The 26,033-nt window shown below is 38.4% G+C and overlaps 1 protein-coding gene across 3 annotated transcripts in view; it reads right to left on the bottom strand.

Annotated features, from left to right (window-relative positions):
- Positions 1-26,033, bottom strand: part of MAP2K5 (mitogen-activated protein kinase kinase 5) — a 277,318-nt gene that overhangs the window by 215,470 nt on the left and 35,815 nt on the right. For all 3 annotated transcript variants that reach the window (XM_004374690.3, XM_023729752.1, XM_023729753.1), the window contains exons 4-8: positions 21,565-21,634; positions 16,721-16,761; positions 15,732-15,799; positions 7,974-8,022; positions 622-686 (exon numbers count right to left, since the gene is read on the bottom strand). In XM_004374690.3, the coding sequence (XP_004374747.1) occupies positions 622-686; positions 7,974-8,022; positions 15,732-15,799; positions 16,721-16,761; positions 21,565-21,634 (293 nt within the window). The remainder of the gene's footprint in view (positions 1-621; positions 687-7,973; positions 8,023-15,731; positions 15,800-16,720; positions 16,762-21,564; positions 21,635-26,033) is intronic.

Here is a 26,033-nt window from a genome sequence, read left to right as displayed (position 1 = left end):
AAAACTATTTTTTACCGTTAGCATTTTTTAATATGAAGATGAACACTCCTTTAGGGTAAGATCACTGCAACTGGAATTTGGGAGAACTTTATAACTTAACATATTCCTCAATGTGTAGAAATTCTCTCAGGGGAGGAGGGTGAGGAGAGAAGGAACTACAACAGGAAGAAGGCTTTTTAATAACCTAGAATAGCAACACAGGGCAAAGTAAGGGTATTTATAAGGTTTAACTTCCACCAGGCATAGCTGTAAACAGACAGTGGACTAGAATAGGGTGCTAGCAAGTTAAAAAAAATAATGGTGTTAAAGAGACAAGGAAAAAATGTCTATTAAACTTCGAGTTAAAGGTATACTTGCTTATGGTGGACTATTAACTGCTCACCCAGGAGATTCAGACTCAGAAATATTAAAAAGGCAATATAAATGCACTTTTCCAAGTAATTCCTGAGAAGATAGATGCCTTGCAGAATTTTGGAGTCAAATGTGAAAATCAAGTCTAAGCGCTCATGGTCGTTTAAAAATCTTTGCCACAGAGAACTTGAGTACCTTTTAAACTTGAAACCCAGCATTTGGCAAAAGTGGAAACGTGGATGGGAAGTTTAAACAAAACTGACTACTCACTTGTAGACTGTGCCTCCGTTGCCATGGCCAAGGGTGTCTCGATACCGTATGTCTTGTTCATTCATCTCAAGAAAGAAAGAGAAACAAAAGGGTGTCATGCTGTGGATGGAAATGTCAAGGAAAAGCAACTCTGGGCCATAAACAACAAACAGTCTGGGTCATTTCAAGTTCAGCGGCAAGAATGAGAAGATCAATACAACATTTGCTGTCCAATTTATAAAAGACGATACCAAGGGACAAAGTGATGGAAAGTTTAATGACAATTTGTTTGCCTGGGTCATTTCATTAAAGTTTGATAAAAGGTGTCAAAATGGAATGATATAACATAGCTCAAAAAGGTCAGGTCAGAGATACCAATAAGAAAACAGTCTCTAGTACTGCACAGAACCAATGCCAAATAGCACTGCACGTAACCAAAGTCAAACTCGGGACGACAACACACAGATGACAGACACCCAGTAACCTTATGCACAGTGTATAAATAAATTGATCCTGGAAACTCCTGAGGTAACCCAATAATTAACATTTAACAAGTTAACTGAATAATTGTTATGATTTTCCTAGTGCAGGTTTTAGCTTTCCTTTGCAAATGAATTAGTACACAGCCACATGAATTAGTACACAGCCACAACGGGGTAGAAATTATATTATGCTGATGAAAATATGCCAAATCAACACACTTGAAAATGTACAAGTCAAATATTATAATGCATAAAGTGAAAATATATAGATATGTAATTTTTATAAACTAAAGTCATTATTATCATTTAGAAATGCATTCACATTTTCCTGGTTCTATAAAAATTATGCATGAGTACTACTTTCACTTATATCATGAATAGTAAGTGAATTATTTAAGTGCTCCAAAAATAATGTTTTAGAGTTTTAAAGAACTCCTTGAATAATTATTTATCAAATGATTTAAAGACTAGTCATATTCTATTTGATGCATTCAGTAATTTTCTACAAACTGGTCTGGTTGCTTAAAAATTAACTGCCAAGTTTACTCACTAAGTGGATTCAATAAAGGTACTATTTTCCATATAGCTAAAGCTTGGGAAAAAGCCATAGTAAGCCCTGAAAAAAAAATCAGTTTCCAGGGAATTGCACTGCCTTGCGTGGGCAGAAAATGGATGGAGTTTTTAATTCAATATCACCTGAAAAAAATAGTTTGCTTTCAGACCATTATAGTAAAGCTTTAAATATTTGGCTCTACTCTAAATTTTCACCAATTGAAAAAAGCAAGGCTTCATTTGTCAAGAGAAATATTTTTTTTATATACATTTCTGAGGCTGAAGCTTCAGAGAGCTGTGATAATTAGGAGCACAGCGCAAGTAACAGAAACAGCTTCTTTTCCAAGCCATTTTGCCAATCCTTAAGAAGGATATTGACAGATTAATATGTAAAGGCCATTCAGCACCCAATTGAATTGTAGTACAACCTGATTGATGCAATTCACAATCAGCTAATTACCGTATTTAGGGTACGTGGAGAAATAACAGACAAGTCAGAAAAACTGGCAACGACTTTCCTATTTGAGGGAAGTTCTGTTCTTCATTACCTTTATATTACCAACATAGGGGGGAAAAAACTCATATTTTAACCTGTATAAAAGATGTAGCATAAAGAAAACCTCATTATTCTGAACCAAATGATGGTAAAGACAAGTGTAAATTTTAAAACAGCGTAAAGAAAAGCAGCCTGTAAAGTGACCTGAGTTGCTAGACTGGCATAGTTACTATTTGGCTTTACCTTGATCAATCAGTATGTATGCAGGATATGTAAGCAGCAGCATCTGTTGGCAAGTACAAATAGGCTAACTGCTTTAAAACACTTCTCCAGGTAGTCTAAACATGCCTCCAACACTTAATTTGTACCAATAACTTGCCTAACAAGCTGCACCATCATCATGGCTCGAAGTAAATTTCTAGGAAAGAGAAATTTTACTCACTCAAGTCCACAAATTCTGAATTAGTGGCATTGAGATTTAAGGGTAAGCATGATGTAGCTGTTCCACATCCTAGGGTCTAGGCTCTGGAGGGGCCACCGTCTGTGGTCATGTCCCCTTCACACTCTATCAAGGTCTTCAAGCCTTACCTGCTCCCTAGCCAGATGAGAGGGAGGTAAGGCCCCAGGTAAAAGGAACATACAGTTTCCTCTGAGGAAAAAATCCTCACCAAAGCGTACTGATATTATACATTCCAGTGATACAGAGACGTAGGTTTAGGAGTGTGAAGGGTGTTCAATTTCGTGGTATTTTGTTGGAGGAAGAAAGAGCAAAAGGGTAGGTATGGCACATCTCCGAGCACCTTCGACCATTATAATCTTGACATTGTAGTCTTTTTGCTCCGGACAGCCACTAGATTGAAAAAAGGAGAGCAGCCACCTACCCAGTGTTCCCCGCATTCCAACCTAATCTAGAATGGTAAAACAAACAAACAAAAAAACACACAAACCCGTTGCTGTCGAGTCAATTCCGACTCATAGTGACCCTATAGGACGGAGAAGAACTGCCCCATAGGGTTTCCAAGGCTGTAATCTTTACTGAAGCAGACTGTCACATCTTTCTCCACAGAGCGGCTGGTAGGCTCGAACGGCCAACTGTATGGTTAGCAGCTGAGCGCTTAACTACTGTGCCACCAGGGCTCCTTCCTGGAATGGTAGGCATCCAAAACAGTCAGGGGATAGGCTGAGAACCCCAGTGGGGTGTGTGTGTGTGTGCACACGTGCATGCATGTGTGTGTATAAACACTGTATAAGCAAATTCAAGGATGGAAAAATCAAGAAAGAAATTTGGAATTCCTCAGGTAATGAGGAAGATTCCTAGAGTCTAATAAAAATAAAAATGATTTTGAAGAAGAGCTTCTAGAACTTTGTCACTTAAAAAGACAATCTCCATAAAAAATGGATAATGTGTTTCTACAATGTTTTAAAGTTTTATAGATAGGCCAGGCCTATGAACGGATTGCTTTTTTTGTATTAAAGAATATCAGATTGTTTTTCTTTCTGATTATTTGAATTTTCTAATTTGTATATAGTATACAAATATCACTCAGGCTAAAACAAGTTTTAAAAAAATAAACGTATTAGAGAGAGCCAAGCTCACGAATTGATTACAAAAAGCATTTTGAGAATTTCCCCTCTCTGATCAAAATGTCTTATTTCAATGGACGTTAACTATGAGAAAACTGGTGGTGAAACGGTTAAGCATTTGGTTTGGCTGCTAATCAAAAGGATGGCAGTTCAAATCCACCTGCCGCTCCTTGGAAACCCTATGGGGCAGTTCTACTCTATTCCATAGGGTCGCTATGAGTCTGAATTGACTTGATGGCAATGGGTTTGGTTTTTTTTTTTTTTTAACGAGAAAACTAATTAAAGAGATCAACAAACAGCTACTAATATTTCTGCCTTTTTAGTTCGGATGAACATTATAAATTCACCTTTCCAAAACGGAGCACAGGAACAGTGGTCATTCCAATAAAAACGTCAAATTTATAAGCCTACAGAGTATGAAACTAAAATATTCTAGTTGTGATCAAGTCTCATAAAAATCACAGAATTTTACAGCATTTTAAGACCATCTAGCCCAACTTGCTTAGGTCATACAGCTAGTCGATAACAGCTAGTGAAGGCTAGACCCAGTTTTGGGGCACTCTCATTCAATGCTACAGATTAGCAGTTGACTCAGGTGTGCGTCATGAAAACAATCAGCTGAAGGCCTCTCACCAGTTAAAAAGCAATCTCATTAGTTATTGTGTTGTTTTTAAGAGAAGTGTTTTTTAATATCACATAGCTCTTCAGATTGAAAAGAGGTGAAATAAAGTGTTGTTCAATACAGATATCAAATAATTTTTAACTATATTTCAGTTTCCTTGTTTTGACTAAAAAATAAAATAAAATAATAGACGTGGCAGAGGAGGAAGAGAGAGCCAGGGAAGTCACAATTACATGTCAATTGCCAAGACACCAAATGACCTGGGAGAAATGATGGCACTGGGGCTGCTACTGCTGAAGGAGGTAGGGGCCATGGAAGAAACACAGCCACGAGGACCCGTGGGGGAAGGGGTGTGCTGGTGTGCGCAGGGGAGGGGTGTCGTGTAGTTTGGACTTACATAACACAATCTCACGTTTCCATTTTCATACATACTGCTGCTGATGCAGTTTTTAAAGTTGGTTTTACAGTAAGTAGTACACCTATTTTTCCTTCCTTCCTTATCCCCCCACCAAGTTTTTCTAAATGCATCTGAAATTCTCAAAATAACAACCAAAGCTGCAGCAGGATCAGAATTAGTTCTAGATCCGTGACTTCTCAGTACATTTATACTTGATTTGTCAGGAAGAGGGAAATACTGTCACCCTCTCCTACCCAATCTTAAAAACCAAAAGAGGAAAAACAATTTTAGAGAAGCAGAGGTCAAAGTCACACAGTGCACTTTTTTTATCCTTTAAATTGACCCTTTGGGCTATTTCTTATCAGATTCAAATCCAGGGCCAATGCTAAACAGATGATACCACACTAGAACTGAAGTGGGGAAAATCACATCCTGGAAACACATCAGTGATGCTGATTTACAGCTCTCAATAAAACATGCACCAAACAACACCTTATGATTTTTTCTTTTTTAAACTGGAAAAATGGAATCCTCCATCATAAAAAAAGATAACAGGAAAACAAAGTCCGCTCCAAACACTAAACATTGAAACTTTTTAAAAAAAGTGCTTGATTTAATATATCAATAGAATTAATGGGAAAAATGAAATGGAATTCAATTATGGATCAGCAAAGAAAACATTCTTTGTTTATTGTCTGCCTGCCTTAGGAAGAAATCAGCACCTATCACTTATAAATCATTAAAATAAAAATGCTCAATTAATCCTTATTTTATATGTAAAGGTCTGACGGAAACTAGTCCTATCACTAGAGCTTTGCTTCACAAATCGAAGCAATAATGGTTTCAGAAAGCAGTCACACTCTATGAGCAGACAATTGGAGAGATTTAGTAAATCCCACTTTATAGAGCAGAGACTAATCAGAAAACACAAGCCAGTCAAATGTTTCTTATGAACTGTTGACACTATATCAATGCTGAATCAATTGACGACATTTACTCTGAGTGACAGAAAAGAAATAAATATTTATATCACATAACCTATATCAATGAACCCAGGCAGAAAGCTATTTCTAACCTGTCAATATTTGATTATCTTGAAGAATCATGTCCCTTTCTTTTAATGATTAATATGAATTCCTTATTAAATCTAAGTGGAGGCTAGTGGAAAGGCAAATCATTATTAATGCTTGAGAGCATAAACTGCAAATATAAAAAAAACTATGCTCAAGTGTTAAAGTATCGTTAAATGTGACTTACATCTTCCATATTAAGTGGTGTCAGTGTTCAGCCCAGAAATTTATTGACGCCCACAATGGAGCACATTACCTCACCGCAATGCAATCTTGCTCACTGTTTAGTTACCCAATAGCACCAAGGAACTGAGGAATATGGGGAGGAAGGAGGTATTTTGAAAGTTTCCAAAGGTGTGTTTTGTTTGTCTGGGTGGGTGAAAATAAATATAATAAAGGCTAATCCTTAAAAGAAGGAAAATGTCATACTGTTTAATGTGAGAGTATCATATTCCTAAGGGAAAACAATAGTCTTTAAGTGTCAAAAATCACTGCAGCATGACAATCTCCCACCACACAGAACCTCATAACTGAGGCCATCAGATAGTCATGGTACTAGGTTTTTTGTCAGAACGTTAGGAACATTTCAGAATGCTTATTTTTTCAGTGGAAAGAAACTGATGTTTTTCGTTTTTCAAAGAGGAATCTGTGACAGGTTATTTTCCATTGCCTGGGTTGAACAAATGTAGTTAAAGCTTCTTAATTTATGTCAATTTTCCAGCTGAGGAATAGAAGCGACTCGTACATAAATTATAGTTAGTAACTAGAATGTAAGCATGTTGAAGATACATAAATCTCTTAGTCTCTATATTTTTGCTTTTAGTTAGGTTTTGTTTCATACTGGTTCTGAACACATGCAGGGCATATATGGGAACCTCCATCTAAACAAACCTCTGGCTGCTTAAAGTTAAAAGTACGCTATCATTACTACCTAAAATTTGGAGACTATCAATATTATATATACAATACCAGATTCTCCTCAGCTGTATATAAAAGACTAGAATCTACACACTCTGGATGACTGTCAGATGTCAGAACCAGATTGACTTAATTTTTTCTATATGTATTCAAAGGATTATGTGCTAAATAAGCAAGGTTCCCAGAAGCACTACCATACGGTCACCCTTCTAAGGCACGCACATCTATTAGGCCACAATGTTACAGGTGATATTAAAGGACAAGCATGAGGACTCATCTTTGTCTTCTTGACATGCTCCACTACAAGTACTTGATTCATGAAACGCCAATGAGGCTTGGAGAGGTCAGTGTGTGAAGGCACTGAATAAGCATCTGAGATAATTAAGATTTCAGCCTTCGAAACATGGACGGGAAGTGAACAGCAGTTAAGAAAATCAATAAGAGTCTTTCATTTGCAGTGACACAGATGTCTCAGTCAATAGAGCCTAATAGGCAGGCTTGATCGCAATGGACAGGCGCCTGCCTCCAAGGCTATCAGAGGGCTCCCACTATCACAAACATTAAAACGCATTTATGTTGCTATTGAGGAATCGAGGATCCTGTAGGTAGCTTAATTTACCAGTGTTATGTTTAAAATCACTATACTATTTCAGATGTGTCCACTTACGTGAATCAAAATTAGTGAGAAATAACTGGCCTGCAGGTCCGTTTGTCCCTTGCTGGCTGGGTTAGATCATTCAGCTTTAGATGGTCAGTCAACAAGGCAAACCAAGGTCTCCTGATACCCAGGAATTTTAAAGGCCAAAGGTCTGTTGTTACTCTGCTCCCCTAAAAAGCCACTATTAGTTTCAGGACAAAAGAAGGAGCTAAGGTAAGAGAGTATCAGTTTTTCCTTTTTCCCCCAAAGATAATGAAAGCAGTAACCTCAGATAAAGAAGCAGTCACCTCAGAATGCAGGGCCATTTCAACAACCCATGGGTTGACACACTTGTTCAGAACTGATTAACTTTTTTTAAACGGAGATGGCAGCAGGGTGTGTGCATGGTACTTCAATCTGCTGGGAATGAAATCCATCAGCACAGTTTGAAAAACGTGCTGCAAATTGCTCTGCCAATCAAATTAAGCCATGTAATTCATTTATGACAAGAAGAAGTTCACAGACTCTTTATCTGTGTAATAAGTTTATGAATAGAAAAACTGGACAGGAACAAGTTACTGCTCTGTGAAAATCTGAATATGTAATGACACCTACCTGGCCATTGGCTAATATTTTTTTCAGTTCAGCAGAAGACTTCTTTAAGCTGAAAAGGAAAGACATATTTTTAGTGACAAGATCACTTGACACCTCTGAACACCACTGAAAATTCAGAGTAAAACACACCTTTGATTTTAGGTGTAGGCATGGACTACACTTTTTATAGCCTTCTCCCCATGTAAAAGGTTTCTGAAAGCAACTGGCCAAATGCCAAAGGTATCAATAAAGGGACTGAAACCTCATTGCTAATCTAAAGCAACAAAGAAGCTTACAGTGAAAACGTAGCTAGAATAGTTTACAGGAGTGCTTCAGTGACTCTTTTTTTTTTTTTTCCATACGAATACCTTTTAGTTTAAGATCTCCAGTTTTGCTGCCTTTGGGTGGCCTTTCAGTGGCTGTTTTATGTTGACTGTTAGCTTCTAAACACAAAGTACTTAACAATGCACTCTTAGAATGTTCCCAGCAAACAAAGATTATAAAACTTCAAAAGATAAAATAGATGGTCTAAGTCCTGATCTTTTATTACAGTTAAGAGCCACAATTCAGCTTCCTGGGAAGCAAATGTGTTGCAGAAGTAAATCCTGGTACTCACTAGCTGTGTGATCTGGAGCAAGTTACTTATCTTCTCTGAACCTCAATTTCCTCCTTCTATAAAATGGGGGAAAATATCAACTTTATAGGGTGACCAAAAACCAAACTCATTGCCATCGGGTCGATTCCAACTCACAGCGACCTTTATTGGACAGAATAGAGCTGCCCCAGAGGGTTTCCAAGGAGTTGCTGGTAGATTCGAACTGCTGACCTTTTGGTTAGCAGCCTAACGCTTAACCACTGTGCCACAGGGTGACCAGGAAAACCAAATATTAAAAAATCCTCGCATTGTGTCATGCACAGAACCTACTGCCGTTGAATAGATTTTGACTCATGACAACCCCGTGTGTTAGAGCAGAACTGCTCCATAGGATTTTCTTGGCTGTAATCTTTAGGGAAGCAAATTGGCAGGACTTTCTTCTGTGATACTGCTGGGTGGGTTTGAACCACCAACCTTTAGGTTAGTACTTGAGTGCAAACTATTTGCACCACCAAGGAACCTTGTCTTACACACAGTAGGGATCTTTATATGTACATACCAAAACCAAAAACCCACTGTGGTTGAGTCCATTCCAACTCATAGCAACTCTATAGGATAGAGTAGAACTGCCCCGTAGGGTTTCCCACGAGCGGCTGATGGATTCAAATTGCCAACCTTCTGGTTAGCAGCCATAGCTCCCAATCACTATACCACCAGGGCTGTTAGCTGCCTTCTCTTTTCCTTCCTTTTCTATAGGTATGACACCCAGCTTCTAGTGTTATTTAAGGAATATTCAAACGTTGTTCTCTGAACATATATTGCTATGTAAACATTTATGTGGATGAGTTTAGGGAAAGTCCTTCTTAAAGAAAGAGGTGTGGGCAAGGGAAACTCTGAAGTCCTTCTGACTTTATAATGAGTTATACCTGTCCGTAGCCACCAGGCTGGTAGAGTGGATAAAATTGTATCCTCTCCCCTTCAATGTTCTAATCTGAAATTTAAAATTTGTTAATTTTATTCTTAATCTACCTACTCCAGCCCTTTACCCATCTACCAAATTAACTCTCTTCCCTTGTATTACAGTTATCTGTGTAGATGTCTTTCTTCCCACTAAACCTTCCCCCAAGACTGGGAGCTCCCTGAAATTCAGACATATCTTACTCACCTCTCTATATATTCTATCCCTTTCCCATGCCTGAACCTAGCCCAGTGACTTGGCATGTGGTAAGTATTCAATAAATGGCAATGGCTGTTCTGTTTGTAATTATATGTAAGAGCTTGGCTGCTAACCAAAAGGTCGGCAGTTTGAATTCACCAGCCGCTCCCTGGGAACCCTGTGGGGCAGTTCTACTTTTGGAGCCCTGGTGGCACAGTGGTTGCTATGGCTGCTAAACAAAAGGCAGCAGTTCAAATCCACCAGACGCTCCTTGGAAACCTATGGGGCAGTTCTACTCTGTCCTATAGGGTTGCTATGAGTCAGAATCAACTTGATGGGAATGGGTTAGTGGTAGTAACTTTGTAAGACATAAAAATGATAAAAAACATCAAAAAGCAAAAGGACTGAGTATCAATATGAAACACACACACACACATTCCATTCGGTACCTTTAATAAGTTATATTTGAGAGCATCTCAGGCTTCAAGTTTGACCACATTCACCATTTCAAATTAAAATTATTCTTCTTTCAAAAGACACTTCAAATTTCTGCTACGGTCAAGTGCAGTCTACAGAGCCTCAGTCCCTACCTTCCCAGATTTTAAAAAGGTATCCCTCAACCAAGAGTTCTAGACTTGAATAATGTCCTCCCAAGTCTAAGAACACACGCACTGAAGTGGTGGTGAAGAATTTTGTAGAATGGGACTAAAGCTGAAACCTATATCAAAAAATACACAACTACCTAAAATCAATCTCATTAAAAAAACAATAATAGCAGCTACCATTTGTTGAGTGATGACTATGCGTGAGGCACTGTGTAACTGCCATTAGTAATTTAATCATCACAGTCAACCTGTAGGGTGTCATCATTATTCCCAATTGACAGAGGAAACCAAGGTACAGAACTTGCTCAAAGCCAGTTTCTCTCTCTTTCTTTCTCTCCTTTACACACACACACGTACACATTCACTCTTTTTTCTGGGAAACATTTAGATCCTAGTTTTCTCATCGATGACTTCCAATTGGATATTTGCAATTATTATAAAGATAGATAAAATCAAACAATGCCCAGACAATGATTCTCCACAGATATTCCATTATGTCACACAACTTGAAATAATAACATTTTGATTCACTGAATTTACAAAATACCTTTCATCCAAGAAACAAAACGTGATTCCTTAACACAGTTTCATCAACCTTCCTAACATCAGAGGTAGAAAGAAAGTTTAATCATCCCAGTTTTACAGAAGGAGAAAGCCAGAAGGTTTAGGAAGGGTCTTGCCTTGGCCAAACCAAAATCCACTGCTGTCAAGCCAATTCCAACTCATAGCGACCCTATAGGGCAGAGCAGAACTGCCCCATAGGGTTTCCAAGGCTGTAAATCTTTACGGAAGCAGACTGCCACATCCTTCTCCCACAGAGCAGCTAGTGGGTTAGAACTGCCAACCTTTCGGTTAGCAGCTGAGTGCTTTAACCACTGTACCACCAGGGCTCATTGCCTTGGCAATGGGACTGAATTCACTAATCCACATGGCCTAAGAACAGCATGTGGATTAGTAAATTCAGCTTAATAAACATTCACCTAAGGCAAAGAACAATTCATGCTTCCATAGTGATGGAGAAAAGCACTCATTTTACTCATTATGCCGGTATTTGGCTACCACCTTGATCCGATAAAAAGTATTTTGTACCCTAGAAATTTCTTTGTGCCCCAATCTACCCAATATTTTGTTTATCTATATGGTCACAGTGACTTGAACTGTCTAAAAATCACTTTTGAAAACATTTAAAAATGTAAACACAATACAGCTGGAACCTAACCTGAGTATGACACTTCAAGAGGGACAATGACAAGCTGAAATGTATCCAAAGAAGAGTAGAAAGGTGAAGGGACTAAAATAATACCACATCGGAAAACCTGAATGAGTTGGGAGAATTTAATCCAGAGACAAGACTCAAAGGGACTACGAGTATATTCATTCATTCATTCAAGCACTTATTGACTATCTCCAACGTGCCAAAAGCATCATGCTGGGAACTGGGAATCCAACAACAAATATGCTACAGTCACTGCCCTCAAAGAGTACAGAACCTGGGGGACAGAGGTGAGTATAATACAATATGCTAAGTGCTAGAGTAAAAGCAAGTACAGGGGGTTATGAGAATTCATAGACTGGGTACCTAGTGTAGACTGGGGGGTGGGTGATAATCAGGGATGGTTTCCAGAAGGAGATAACACCTGCAGTCCTCGAAGACAACCACCATTAGCAAGAATGACAGTGACGGAGGGGGTTGAAAGAGGAGAAAAACAGGAAGGAGGCAGCAGCAGAGGTGAAGGCCCAGCAGTGAGAGAAAACAGGATCCACTAAGGCACCACGTGTTCTCAGCAAAGCTGAAATGTCAGGTGGGAAGGGGCAGAACAGCAGGCTAAGAGGCTGGAGTAGACAGGAGGCTGTGGAGGTTACACTTCATTCGAAGGTTTGAAAATGGGGGACTATCTGTGAAAAGTTTTAAATGGGGGAATATGGGCTAAGAACTGTGCATCAGCAAGATCACTGGGTTGTAGTGTGGAGGAAGAACTGAAATGGGGCAAGACTGGAGGGAGGAAACTCTTAGGAGGCTGTAGCTGTGATCTGAAGTCTGAACTAACTTTGCAGCAACAGGGATGCTGGCAAGTTGACAGACTCCACAGCTGTTCAGAAGGTAGAACCGTGAAAGGTAAGGTAGGGCTGAGAGAGCCCCAGGAAGCAGTAAAGGATGACTGGCAGGTTTATTAGAAGCCCTGGTAGTGCAGTGGTTAAGCACTCAGCTGCTAACCAAAAGGTCGGTGGTTCAAACCCACCAGCTGCTCCACGGGAGAAAGATGTGGCAGTCTGCTTCCATAAAGATTTACAGCCTTAGAAACCCTATAAAGCAGTTCTACTCTGTCTATAGAGTCACTATGAGTCAGAATCGACTCGACGGCAACAGGTTTTAAAGGGTAGTTTTATTTGGAGTCAGCAACTGGTGGATGTGGGAGGAGAATTTAAGAAGATAAGATATCTAGGAGAAGTATATCTGGAAGGAAGACAATTGGAAGAGCTATCATCTGGAAGAGGGAACAGACCTGTTCTAAGGGCTGAACTAAATACGAGTGAGTGCTGCTGTTATTAGGTGCCATGGAACTGATTTTGATTCGCAGTGACCCCATGTGACAGAGCAGAGCTGCCCTATCGGGTTTTCTAGGCTGTAATCTTTACAGAAGCAGATGGCCAGGTCTTTCTCTCATGGAGCCTCTGGGTGGGCTCAAACCACCAACCTTTCACTTAGCAGCCGAGTACCTAACCACTCCACCACCAGGGCTCCTTGAGTGAGTGCTAGAGGGAGACAAATTCCAGCTGACAAAAATAACCTTCTAAGATATAGTTACATGAAAACAGAAGGGACTGCCTTGGGAAGCAGTGTATTCCTACCACAGGGATGTTTAGAAAGAAGCTGGGTGACCACTTGGTAAGGAGTGGGAGTCAAGGAGGTTGGTGCTTCTCCTACTCATTCTCCACACCACAGCCAGAGGATCTTTTAAAAACACAGACCTGGCCTGCCGAAAGCCCTCCAATGGCTTACCACCACACTAACAAAATTCAAACACTGCTGGGACTACAAGGCCCCAAATGATCTGGCCCCTGTCTACCTCCTCTCTCTCCCCTGCTCTCCCTACACCCTCCCCCAACACTGCACCCCTCCCTGTGTTCCAGCCAAACCGGCTACTTACAAACATGCTGAGCTCTTTTTCCACCTCAGCACCTTCACTTAGGCTCCTGCCTTTGTCTGAAATGCCCTCCTCTGGATCCTGATGTGGCAAGGTCCTTCTCATCCTGCAGGTCTAGACAGAAATGTCACTCTCCCCAGAGAGTCTTCCCTGAGCACCCACTCTGAACACATTCCTGCCTCCTAGTGCTTTCTCTCTCTTCACATCCTGCTTGTTTCTTGCATACCACAAACTATAAGTGTAGTTATCTGTATGCCTATTTTTTTGTCTGTACGCCCAGGTAGCGAGCTCCAGAGGATAAGGACTACATCTGCCTTATTTACCATTGTATTCCGCAGCACTTAAGGAACAGGAGGCCACTCAATAAATATCTGTTGACTAATTGTCAACACGGAGCACAGGACATGACCACCCGAAGGTAGCATATTAAAATCACCTGTAGGACTTTTTCCAATGACATTCCTCCCATAACAGAATCACTATTGGAGCAAACTGCCATTACTATTTGGGACGCTGCAATATTGCAATATCCCTGAGGGAAGTCACGCAGTCAAAAGGCTGACAGCCACTAGATCAGATGATCTCTGAATTTCTGTCCAACCCAAAGATTTCATGATAGTCTACAAATAAACATGATAATTTTTTAAAAACAAAACTAATTCCCTCATGTTGTTAAAAGCAAATCTGGGAGAACTGGAAAATGATCCTGCTTCTCTACCTTACCATCGTTTCAACTCTGTCCCGCTTTTGATACCATGAGGAAATTTGACCTAAAACACCAGGGAAAGTCCTTGTTCCTCTTTCAGGCTCACAGCCAATCTGTCTAGGTAACACCTTTTCTGGGAGCAGTGGTAATAATTAAATGCTCTGCCTTCTCTGAGCGCTCCTCAACCCCGAGCCTCCACTCTGCTGGGCCATGGCTCACATGCCCAACAAGCATAGAGAGAAGCTGGGGAGTATCACCTGGCAGGGCCAATCCCTTTAGCAAAACCTGAAAGACCTACCTCTCATGACCACAATGTAGATGATCCACTGGTGGATAACTAAGATGACTGTATTTTAAGACAGAATAAATTGTTTAAGAAGGAAACACACTTTCACAGCAGTGTGTTCGTTGTAGGAAAGCTGGTGGTGAATACACTGATGCCATAATAAAGCAATTAAGGAAGTGGCTTTTGGGGAGGGGACAGGAGAGTAAAGAGAGAGTCAGAAGGAGAGACTTTAAACTACCTACAGTTGAGCTCCTTTGGCAAAAGAACCGAGGCTGTGGCTTGGGGGATGGGTGGGTACTGAAGGAAAAGTAAGAGCCTAAACTACATCTCAGTCAATAAAGGGCTGAACTGGCTACTGCCCTAAACCCAGAAAAGCCTCAGCACAGAATGGAAGGTTTTTTTGGCTTGATGTTAGCTTTTTAGTCACCAGTGCAAATATGCACGTATGGAACGATCGCCTTTAAAGCATCATCCTCAAGTAACATGATGTTTACTGGCTTAATAAGTGACCGTATAACCAAGATGACCTGGATTCTATCGGCTTAAGTAGGTCTCTCCTTCTACTTTAGGACCATCATAGTCTTAAAGTAAGTTACAAAGCCTTCAGACTTGGAGGAGGAACACTTTGAAAAAGACTCTGTCTTGAGTATCCATTCCAGTGTGGGGCAATGTTAGCATGAATTAATGAAAATTATCTTTCTTCTAAAATAGCTTCAATCTTCTGTACAACTAAATACACTAGCGAGTGACATGGTGGATCAATTTAGATTTCACCATTCTACTCTTTCCTCGCCTCTTTGTAGTGGAGATGCCAGTGGCTAATGACACTGCCAAAAGACAGACCAAAAAAATAATAATAATGATAAGCATTATACAATTTCAAGGCATGAAATAGTCAAAGGCACTGACTTTTCTATACAATTCAGAGACTGTGAAGGAAAACCATTCCACAGGCCAAAATTAATAGTTTAACATGTTTAATTTCATCTTTCTATATTAGGTCTTTCTCCTCAGTCAATATGTAACTAGGGTTATCTGTTGTTGTTAGGTGCTGTTGAGTTGATTCCAACTCATAGCGCCCCTATGCAGAAGAGAACGAAACACTGCCTGGTCCTGTGCCATCCTCACAATCTACAATCTAGCCAGTCGAATTTCTTCTAAGCCACATACACATTTTTTTGGTCTTATAGAAAAGAGGTATCACCCCACAAGCCTCTCCTCCACCCACCCCCAGCTCTGTAGATAATCATGTTCCTGGGCTCACTTTGCTTGCTTTTTCTCTCACCTATTGCTTGGCAGTGAATCTGAGACTGCTGGGCTGCTGTGTTGAGATGGGCCAGCCCGGGTATTCACCTACAAGTAAGAAAGAATCTTGATCAGTCTTGTGTTCTGAGGACACAGTTCTAATTAACCTATAATTTGCCACAAATTTCTCATTTCACTATGAAGGTTAATTAGCTTGTTGCTAAGCAGGCCCTCGGTTGGAGTCTATTCAGTATATAGGTTACAGAACCCGTATATTACATAATTGTCTATTCCTCTCATTGTACAAATACTTAAACAGTGCTGAAAAAGGAGAATTAAACAGGAAAAAAAATTTTAATCAACTGTTCTAAAACATATACAAAAACAATATGCTCAAAAAGTTCATGAGGAATACACCCAGGGGCTAGTTGTGAACCCCAAGTTATCATAGCCTTCCAGCTTTAAATCCAAGCAGAAGGTAGTAGAATATTTCTCATTCACTGAAAAACGAGGCTCAAATAATGAGTTATAAAATGGTTGAGCCTAACACAATAGCCATCTTTTCTTTCAAATGTGAAGCATTAAGCAGAAATCCAGAATTTAAAATGCACAGAACAACGAAAAGACATTAAATAGACGTATGTGTCTAGCATAAACATGTCAAAAGAAGAGGGGGGTATTCTGTGTACAAAATGCTTACGTGTTTAATTAATCAATGAAATGAAGTCTATATTCTCACTCAAAGAAATCTTCGTGGAGACCAGTACCTGCGGTCATCCTGAAGAAACTGACCAACAAAGCAATTCCAAATCATAAAAAATACAGCACCAAAACCCCTATATCCAAATATATACATATACTGAGCAAATACTACAGATTGATCCCCTCCACCTCCCACTTTAAAAAAAAAAAAAAAAAGGCTCGCTTGTCAGAGCTTGAGAAAGTGCAGTTTTATTTGACATTTCAATAAGTGGAACACAGCATTACGAATCCATCTAACTTTACTGAAACAATTATTGAAATTCGTACCTTCAGGCCATGTATGTTCCGTTCCCCAGGAGGCTTGCAGGCTGAAACAGTAATTGACTAAATTGTAGAACACATCAGGGCCATTTACAAATTTGCTCAAAATGAATCGTTTAAAAAGGAATGAGGGTGACACCAAAATTAGCAGAGAAAAATGATTGAAAAGTGGCTCCCAAGACCCAAAGTGGGAATTATGAAGCAGGGTTTTTAACTTGCAGGAATGAGCGTTTATAAATGCAAGGAGCTTTCTCACACTACCTCATATAAATTCCAATTTCTGCTTAAAACATATAAAAATCAAGTTAACTGAGCTAAAATGATTAGATTCCTTTCATAATTCAAATTTCTGCAATCTTCTCTCACTCTGTTACATTGTGTATCTTCTATCATTTAAACTACTTTGGAAAATATCTAGGGTTTTGATGGGGAAAGAAGGCTAGAGAATGGTCTTTTTATGCCAAAAAGATTACTAGAGATCCTAAGATGGAATACTCAAGTTTGAAGACTAGTTGACACAGTCATAAGCAGTATATTAAGATATAACTAATTTTACTACGTTTCTTCTAAATCTTGACATCTGCTACTATTTAGGTAATATCGAGGCCTAAAGATAAAGCAATGCCAGGAAAAATAATAATAATTTCCTGACACCATCTTGAATTATAGGTTAGTACTTTTCCAGTTCAGCAAATGCTTCATCAAATGTTAAAAATACAAAAGCTTCAGGCCTATGTTATAGACTGCTTCCATTTGAAAACTACAGTGCCCTACAAATTGTATGTTAAAGGGCCATCCATTTTGATTGATTGGAGAAAGATGAATTTGATTTTCTTGTTTTTTTTTCCTCCTTTCTCAAGAAGTACATGTATTTTTCCTCTCTTTCTGACAACAAGAAATAGAGTAGTTTATTAATAAGACAACGTGGTTCATAAATACAAAGTACATCAGTTGCTTTAATTTTAAATATTTCAAGTATATTTAAATTTATCATGCTGTTCTCCTAGAAAACATGTCTAAACCTTAATAAAGAGTCTTTATTTATCTTTTCTTAAATAAACTATAATTAAGACTCTGAATCTTCTCTCCTTAAAATGGAAACTAACCTTTTGAACAAAATAACAGTCACATACACTTGATGCCTCGTCCTTGAGGGACCATCAATACTTCAGAGTATTTCCTAAGACAATACTTCCGAGTATTTCCACTGAACTAACCAGTGCATTCACAAACTTCATTTAATAAGAGAGTGGCTAACCAAGGGATTAGAGACAGGCATTAACTGTTATCTCCAACCTTTTATCTGCCTTGCTCCTCAACTGGCTTCTCATATCTTTAGGACTAGAAATCTAAACAGTATTCAAAAAACCCGGACAAACAGTATTCATACTTCCTACAGAGTCAAAAATTACTATAAAGTTAGCAAATTTTCATACTTATTAATATTCAACTTATCTTTTTAATTACAGAGAGGACCAAGGCAATTGTGCCACTTGGAACGAGAACATCTGATGTTAGAATAGAATTGTTTTCTCCTGCTCTTGCTACTTGTTCAATCTAAAGATTTAACATGGGGTCTGACAATGGAATCGAAGTTCTGAGGCCTCTAACCAACTAGGTAAACCAAAACCCAAACTGTTACCATTGAGCTGATTCTGACTCACGATGACCTGATGTGTTACAGTGTAGAACTGCGCTGCATAGAGTTTTCTTGGCTGTAATCTTTACAGAAGCACATCTCCAGGCCTTTCTTCCACAGTGCTGCTGGCTGGGTTCAAACAGCCAATCTTTTTATTTTTATTTTTTTCTTGGTTATTGTTGTAGTTAAAGTGAAAGTTTACATTTCAAGTTAGTTTCTCATATAAAAATGTATACATACATTGTTATGTGACCCTAACTGCTCTCCCTATACTGTGACAGCACACTCCTCCTTTCCACCCCTGATTTCCCATGTCCATTCAACCAGATCCTAACCCTCTCTGCCTTCTCATCTCACCTTCGGACAGAAGCTGCTCATTTAGTCTCATGAATCTACTTGACCTAAGAAGCACACTCTTCACGAGCATCATTTTATGTCCCACAGTCCAGTCCAATCTTCCTCTGAAGAGTTGGCCTCGGGAATTGTTTTAGTTCTGGGTTGAAAGACAGTCTGGGGGCCGTGCTTTCCAGGGTTCCTCCAGTCTCAGTCCGACCATTAAGTCTGGTCTTTTTACTAGAATTTGAGTTCTGCACCCCACGTTCCTCCTGCTCCATCAGGGACACTCTGTTGGGTTCCCTGTCAGGGTGGTCATTGGTGGTAGCCGGGCACCTTCTAGTTCTTCTGGTCTCAGGCTGATGGAGTCTCTAGTTTATGTGGCCCTTTCTGTCTCTTGGGCTAGTACTTTCCTTGTGTCTATGGTGTTCTTCACTCTCCTTTACTCCAGGTGGTTGGGACCAACTGATGCATCTTAGATGGCTGCTTGCTAGCTTTTAAGACCCCAGACGCCACTCACCAAAGTAGGATGCAGAATCAAACGCCAGTCTTTTGATTATGGCCGAGTACAAACCGTTTGCACCACCCAGGGACCTAACCAACTAAGCAGACCCAGGTAATACACCCGAACTGTGTATACCCTGATTATATAACTTGGCCTAATCTTACTTATCTACATACAAGATAACGAGCAATAAACAAAAAACTACAAAGAACTAGGAAGAGTTGTATTAGACCATGCAAACAAAACCAGAGAGATTGGGAGACTGAGTTTCCAATATTTTAAAAAATGTAAATTTGTCCTGGAAGAACTATATTTAATAGACAAGTATTTAACGGGTCCTAGTAGGTTCTGTGCTAGGACTACAGGTGACACTCACATCCCATATAGTTTCTTCTTTTATCTTCTCCCCACAATGTACTCTTCTTCCCATCCCTACCAAGTCCTACAGACTACCCCTAAACCAATAAAAAAAAAACCCATTGCCTCAAGTCGATTCCGACTCATAAAGCAGTCCTATACGACAGAGAACTTCCCCATAGGGTTTCCAAGGAGTGGCTGTTAGATTTGAACTGCTGTCCTTTTTGGTTAGCAGCAAGCTCTTAACCACTATGCAACCAGGACTCCAAACTACCTCTATGCACACTCTACTACTGTTTTAACTTAATGCCCTTTCACTTTAAGCAAATTATAATTTAAACAAAATTCTCACTCAAAGGGTGTATTAAACACTCAGAGGCTGTGCAACTCTGAAGTTACCTAACCTCTCTGAACTTCAATATTCTCATCTATGAAATGGAAGTAATAATACCTAACAGGCAGAACTGTTGGGAGAAGTAGAAATGATGCCACATAGAGGAATAGTAGTGCCAGAACAGAGCAGATGTTTAAAAATGGTTGTTATCATGGGAGGCAGCACAATGGCATGGACACGAAAATGAAAGGGGCTGTTCACAAAATGAAAGAAAACAAAGAGAACCTGAAAATATTTTGGATAAAGAGAAGTAAACATTGAAAATGAAAATGAAGACCCACAGCATTGGAACTGTAATTCCCCAGGATACTGTACTACAGTTTGCTACAACAAAGCTATAATGTCAGCTAGTAGGGAAGTAATTAAGGGAAATTTTCAGCTGGTAAAAAAAAAAGTATTTCTATTGGGGAAACAATTGTGAAACCTGCCCAAATTCTGCAGAACGTTAAGAAACAATCTGCACCCTTATCTTGACCTGATACACAGAAATGACAATACTTCTTTCTCTTTTCTTTAATCATAATCTTTGTTTCAGATACACTGTTTATCATTTGCCCCTGGATGGCTCTTTTTTTTTAATTATTTACTAAGCTCCTTCATTAGTTATTATTAACAGTGCAATAAACATTCACAATCCTGCCAGTAAAGAAGAGCTGCTTTACTCTTGAACCCAGATCTCCTCATGAACTGGCCTTTGGAGACTTTATCGCTATGAATAAGAGCCTACTGGTTAATTGAGCCATTCAACTTCAGAGAGTTACAGGTAATGAAAGTCTGGAATGTTTAATTGGAAAACTCATACTATGATTATTTGTACAGTACCAGTTAAGGAAGGTAAGTTTAACTTTTAATTATTTCAATTAAGTTATTTCAGGAAGAGTTACTTAGAGAATTTCCTTATCTGTTCCATCAGTTAAAAAACATGGATTCCAAGTGGGTCAATGGATAACAGGTGAAAGACTTAATGGATTTACATAATTAAACTGTTCTTTTTCAATGTTATTCAAATTTTGAGGGAATGTCTATACCAGTTAAACAATCATATCTGATACAAGGCTAGTATCTAAAAGGGAATTATTTGGCCAAGTGATTCACCATGATTCACCCTATCTCCTCAAATTTTTGGAGACTTAGTAATCGAATTCCCATTTATAAGGATTTTCCATTATTTAGAAAATGCCACCCGCAAATACCAAGCACCAAACATTTCACCAAAATTTCTCTCCTAAAACTCCTCTGTAAATCTTAGCTTCTTCACTAGCTGAAAGCTTTCTCCTCAATAGCAGCTTTGGCCACCATCACGAGCCACGATTTACAAATATCCAGAATTAAAGGCATTCATTTGCCTTGGTCTAGAAACCATGTGGACCCCCCCAAAGAGTTCTTTAAGCGAATGTAAGTATGTACTTCAAAAACAAAAAAACAATCTAGTTAGTTAAATTTACTCTAGTAAATTAGATATTTTATCTGCCATAACTATAATATGATGAATACTTTTTTTGTTTTTTTCAAATTAAGAGCTAAACATCATGTTATGTGCATTTAAACCTTCGGAAAACATAACTGTTGATGAAACAGTTTACTGAAATAATCACTGTTGATTAGAATTTGTTCAACATTACCTCTCGGAAATATCTGCAGAGGCTCTGTTAACTGTCCATTTACTTGCTGTTCCATTACTGTGGAATAATACTGCAAAGAGATTACAGAAAGAGATTACTCAGTAATGCATGAATATTGGAACAGACACTTACGGGTTGTTTAATTCACAGTACTTTTTAAAATTGCTGGTATACACATATCACCCTTGAGAATACTTTTTCCCTATCTGCACATCAAAACGATTATCATGAATACTCAGGATTGAACGTCCAGTAAAATGTAATCTCCCAGACTGCCATTAATCTTTAATAGTACAAATGTTGATTAAGACTTTAGATTACTATTTGATCTCTAGAAGTATTTTGAAAATAATATGTATCAAAAATGACACAAAACATATTTTAGTGGAAATTTTTCAAATTGCCTCTTGTTCTTTTTTCCTGGATTTTGCAAAGCAAAGTGAAGAAGTTTCACATTTGGCTTGGATCTACACACCAGTTAGTTAATCAAATATTATTCACATTTTTGTATAAACTACATAGATAATGGAAATCTAAATCAGAGGGGCTGCTGAATTAGCAAACAAGATATGAGTCATCCAAAGATGACAGGATTAATATGATAAAAAGGTAGCTTCAGCAAACCAAAATAAAACATACTTTTTTATGTTTTAGTCTTATAAACACTTTAGTATAGACCAAAATTTCACTGTAAAATTCTGAACCCCCAAAATAAATGTCTAAGTGAAAAGGCCTTCATGCTCCTTCATAACACAAATCACTCAGTAGGTTGTATTAGAGTCTGATTCCCAAATTCCTTAACATGCTAACTGGTGAGTATATGTCCAAATAACTTGAAGATGTGATGTTCTTGGTGGGAAAATACTGATGATGAAAATAGCTGATTGTGTGTTTTGAGGGCTGTCACAGAGCACAACTCCCCTTTAATGCTTACTGTTGCCATATTAAAGATATGCACATATTATTTAACTACCATAGTTTCAGGAAATTCCTCCTTAATTATCATTATTTAACATTCTAAGAAAGGTTCTTTTTAGAAGATCTATACATATGTATCTCTCTAATGCTTTTCTGTACATTAAAATTATTAAAAGATCAAGTTGTTTTTAGAAATAAAGGCATGCTACAAAATTTTACATCATCTTGGGAATCACAAGTTAACAAGTTTAAGATACTTTGTTCTAATAACAAATAAAGTAGAGGTGGATATTTGATAGCTATGGAATGATATAATTATGTCCTGCTCTCCAAGGGCTTTCTAACTGCAAAGGAAACCAGTCCTCTCCTTTCATGGACCTAAAAACTTATTTACATACAGTATAAACATGTGCAACATACTTTCTGGAATACACACTAAGGCAAATGTCTTTCAGGAGACTATGTTCCTTAAAACCACAGAAATACAGCACTCGCCATTACTCAAACAGTGATGACAAGTAAATGAAATACCAATTCTGTAGGCTGTCAACCTTCTGGGACAGCAATAACTGTTAACAAGTAGTCTGGAAAAATTGTCCGAAAATGACTTGTCCTCAGCACACAAGTATTTGAGCTTTCCATGGAAAATTAAGATGCCGGTGGCTATTTGGAACATTGCTCAGGTATTCTTTTTAATGGGAAATTTGCCGGTTATTGATCCACAGCATGTAGCCCCTTGCTTCTGGAAGGCTACAAGCAACTTTGCAATCAGTGGATGTCAAAAAAATTACTGCCTTTTTATACTGATACAAGACAACAACAATGGTGGTGTTCTCCTATAGTTAACGCTTTTCTTTAATTAACTGCTATGTACAGATGTTAGTAATTTCAGTTACTGTTTCACCACTGTCCTAGAGACCAAAGCAAATAAAATAGCCTTATGCTTTATCTAACAAATTAATTATAGAGGTGTCTGAAAGTGGTGCTTGAGGTAAAGTTTGAAAACAAATAACCTCAAATGTTAAGGGTCAGTACAAGTGCAATGCATTTTTTTCCTACTATAAAACCTTGCATGCATGAAATTGACCTGTTTTCCAACTTTATTTATTTACCTCATAAATAAATAAATAAAAATGGTTTCCTTTTCATTTCAGATCTGTGCCAAATCAACTGGCAAACTATAGTTCTGTTATCATTACAGGGATTTTTCAGAAATCTATAAACATCTCTGTACTATGATCAACACAGTCTCGGTAATGACATTAAATACGCCACTTAACAGTTTTCTTTAAAGCAAGTCGTTAGGTTTTCTTTTTTGTTTTCTACAATTCTTCCCAATCCAAGGTATGTTTTCTCCTGCTGAGATACTTGGTTTGTCTTAACTGAGAATCTTGTGTTCCACCAAAAACACCAAAAACCTGTTGCCGTCGAGTCGATTCCAACTCATAGTGCCCTATAGGACAAACTAGAACTGCCCCACAGGGTTCCCAAGGCTGTAAATTTACAGAAGCAGACTGTCACATCTTTCTCCCATGGAGCGACTGGTGGGTTCAAACCACCCACCTTTTGCTTTAACCACTGTGCCACCAGAGCTCCTGGACGTGCTACAAACGATGGCAATTAAATACAAAGTGTAGGCCTACTCTGCGGAACTGACCTCTGAGGAGCAAGTCTGACTAGGGTCGGGTGGCCTCCAACGAGGTACCAGGTACAGGAGCTCAGGCCACTGCTTATATAGTACTCCCGTAAGGAAGAAGGATAAACAGCGGGGCCATGTGTCAAATCCCCTGGCACAGGGCAGTCCTAATGGGACACAAAGCCCGTGCTGCTCGGTAAGATAAGGCATTTGGAGGAGTCTCCTTTATTAGCCATTTACTAGCACATAACTTCAATGAGGTTATGCTCACTGAGCCTCAGTTTACTCATCTGAAAATGAAGACAGTATCTACTCACAGAATTACTGTGATTCACATGAGAAAACAGATAAAACAGTACTTAATAACAGCAAAGTAAGTTAGTTTTAGACTGATCATCTCTCTTTAAATATATATGTAAACATATATATAATTTGTTTTATTTTTTGTTGTTGTTGCTGAAAATACACATAACAGAACACACCAATTCAACAATTTCTACATGTACAATTCAGTGACACTGATTATATTCTTCAGGTTGTGCACCCATTCTCACCCTCTTTTCTGAATTGTTCCTCCCCTATTAACATAAACTGACTGTTCCCTAAGGTTCCCATCTAATCTTTCAAACTGCTGTTGTCAATTTGATCCCATCTAGCTATCTCTTAAAAGAGCACAAGGAATGTTCAAAGCAGACATTCTTTACTAGTTAAGCTAAACTATTGTTTGGTTGTATGAAGACTTCAGGGGATATTTTTGGTTTAAGGTTTAAAGATTATCTCAGGGTAATAGTTTCAGGAGCTTATCTGGCCTCCACAGGCAAGACTGGGTTCCAAGAGAATTTGAAATTTAATTCCAAATTTCTCCCGTTTTGATCAGGATTCTTCTATAGAATCTTTGATCAAAACGTTCAGTAATGGTAGCTAGGTACCATCTAGTTCTTCTGGTCTCATGAAAAAGGAGGCAGTTGTTCATGAAAGCAATTAGCCACACATCCCATTTCCTCCTTCTATTCCTGACTCTCCTTCTCCCTCTGTTGCTCCAGGCAAATAGAAATCAATTGTTGTACCTTGAATTGTCTCTTAGTGTATTTTTAATATTCTTCTATTGAAGGGATGTCTCCAATTTTGTTCTAAATAGTGATAAAATAAACAGTTATGACAAAGACTTCTACTGGACAAAAACAAAAGGAAAAAACAAAGAAATTTAAAAAAAAAAAAAAAAACAACTTAAACCCTGTACACCAAGATACTTAACATTGCTTAGAAAGAAAAGAAAGTGATCATTAAAGTATTAATGAGATCAGAATTTACAGTTGTCCTAAAAACTTCCTTATCCTAATCTCTATAATCCTGTCCTGGCTTCTATTACCCCTAGTAAAGCCCAGCACATAGTAGGTGTTCCATAGATATATACTGATTGAAATAAGGTTAAATCCTGATTCTGTCACTTATTAACTTGTGTAATCTTTAGGAAGTCACTTAACCTTATTAAATCTCAGTTTCCTCTGAATGAGAGTAAAAATATCTGCCCTGACAATTATATAAGCTCAAGTATGAGAAATCTGTGAGGCTCAAAATCAAACTGTAGCAACAGAAGTAGTAAAAACACTTCACAAATTGCAACCAATCATTAGTAAAGATTTTTTTAAAACCTCCTAATACTGAAACAATGTTAATCACAGCACTTTCTTGTTTGTAGAAGTGTTCCAACATTTACAAATACAAAAATAATTATGTATAAAAAAGTACAAAATATTGCACTCAAACTGAATGCATCAGCAGTAGTTATAAAATGTGTTTTCTGCTGGTATCCCGTGCATCATCCGTTACAGGCAGTAATTGCAGCAATAATCAATAAGCTAACTGAGTAAAAGATTAATCAGTTTTGCGATTGCTAATGGAATCTCCAGCACCA

Source organism: Trichechus manatus, unplaced genomic scaffold (genome assembly GCF_000243295.1).
Source record: "Trichechus manatus latirostris isolate Lorelei unplaced genomic scaffold, TriManLat1.0 scaffold00030, whole genome shotgun sequence".
Taxonomy (NCBI): domain Eukaryota; kingdom Metazoa; phylum Chordata; class Mammalia; order Sirenia; family Trichechidae; genus Trichechus; species Trichechus manatus.
Note: the sequence above shows the minus strand (reverse complement) of the source record. Positions and strands in the feature narration are given on the sequence as shown.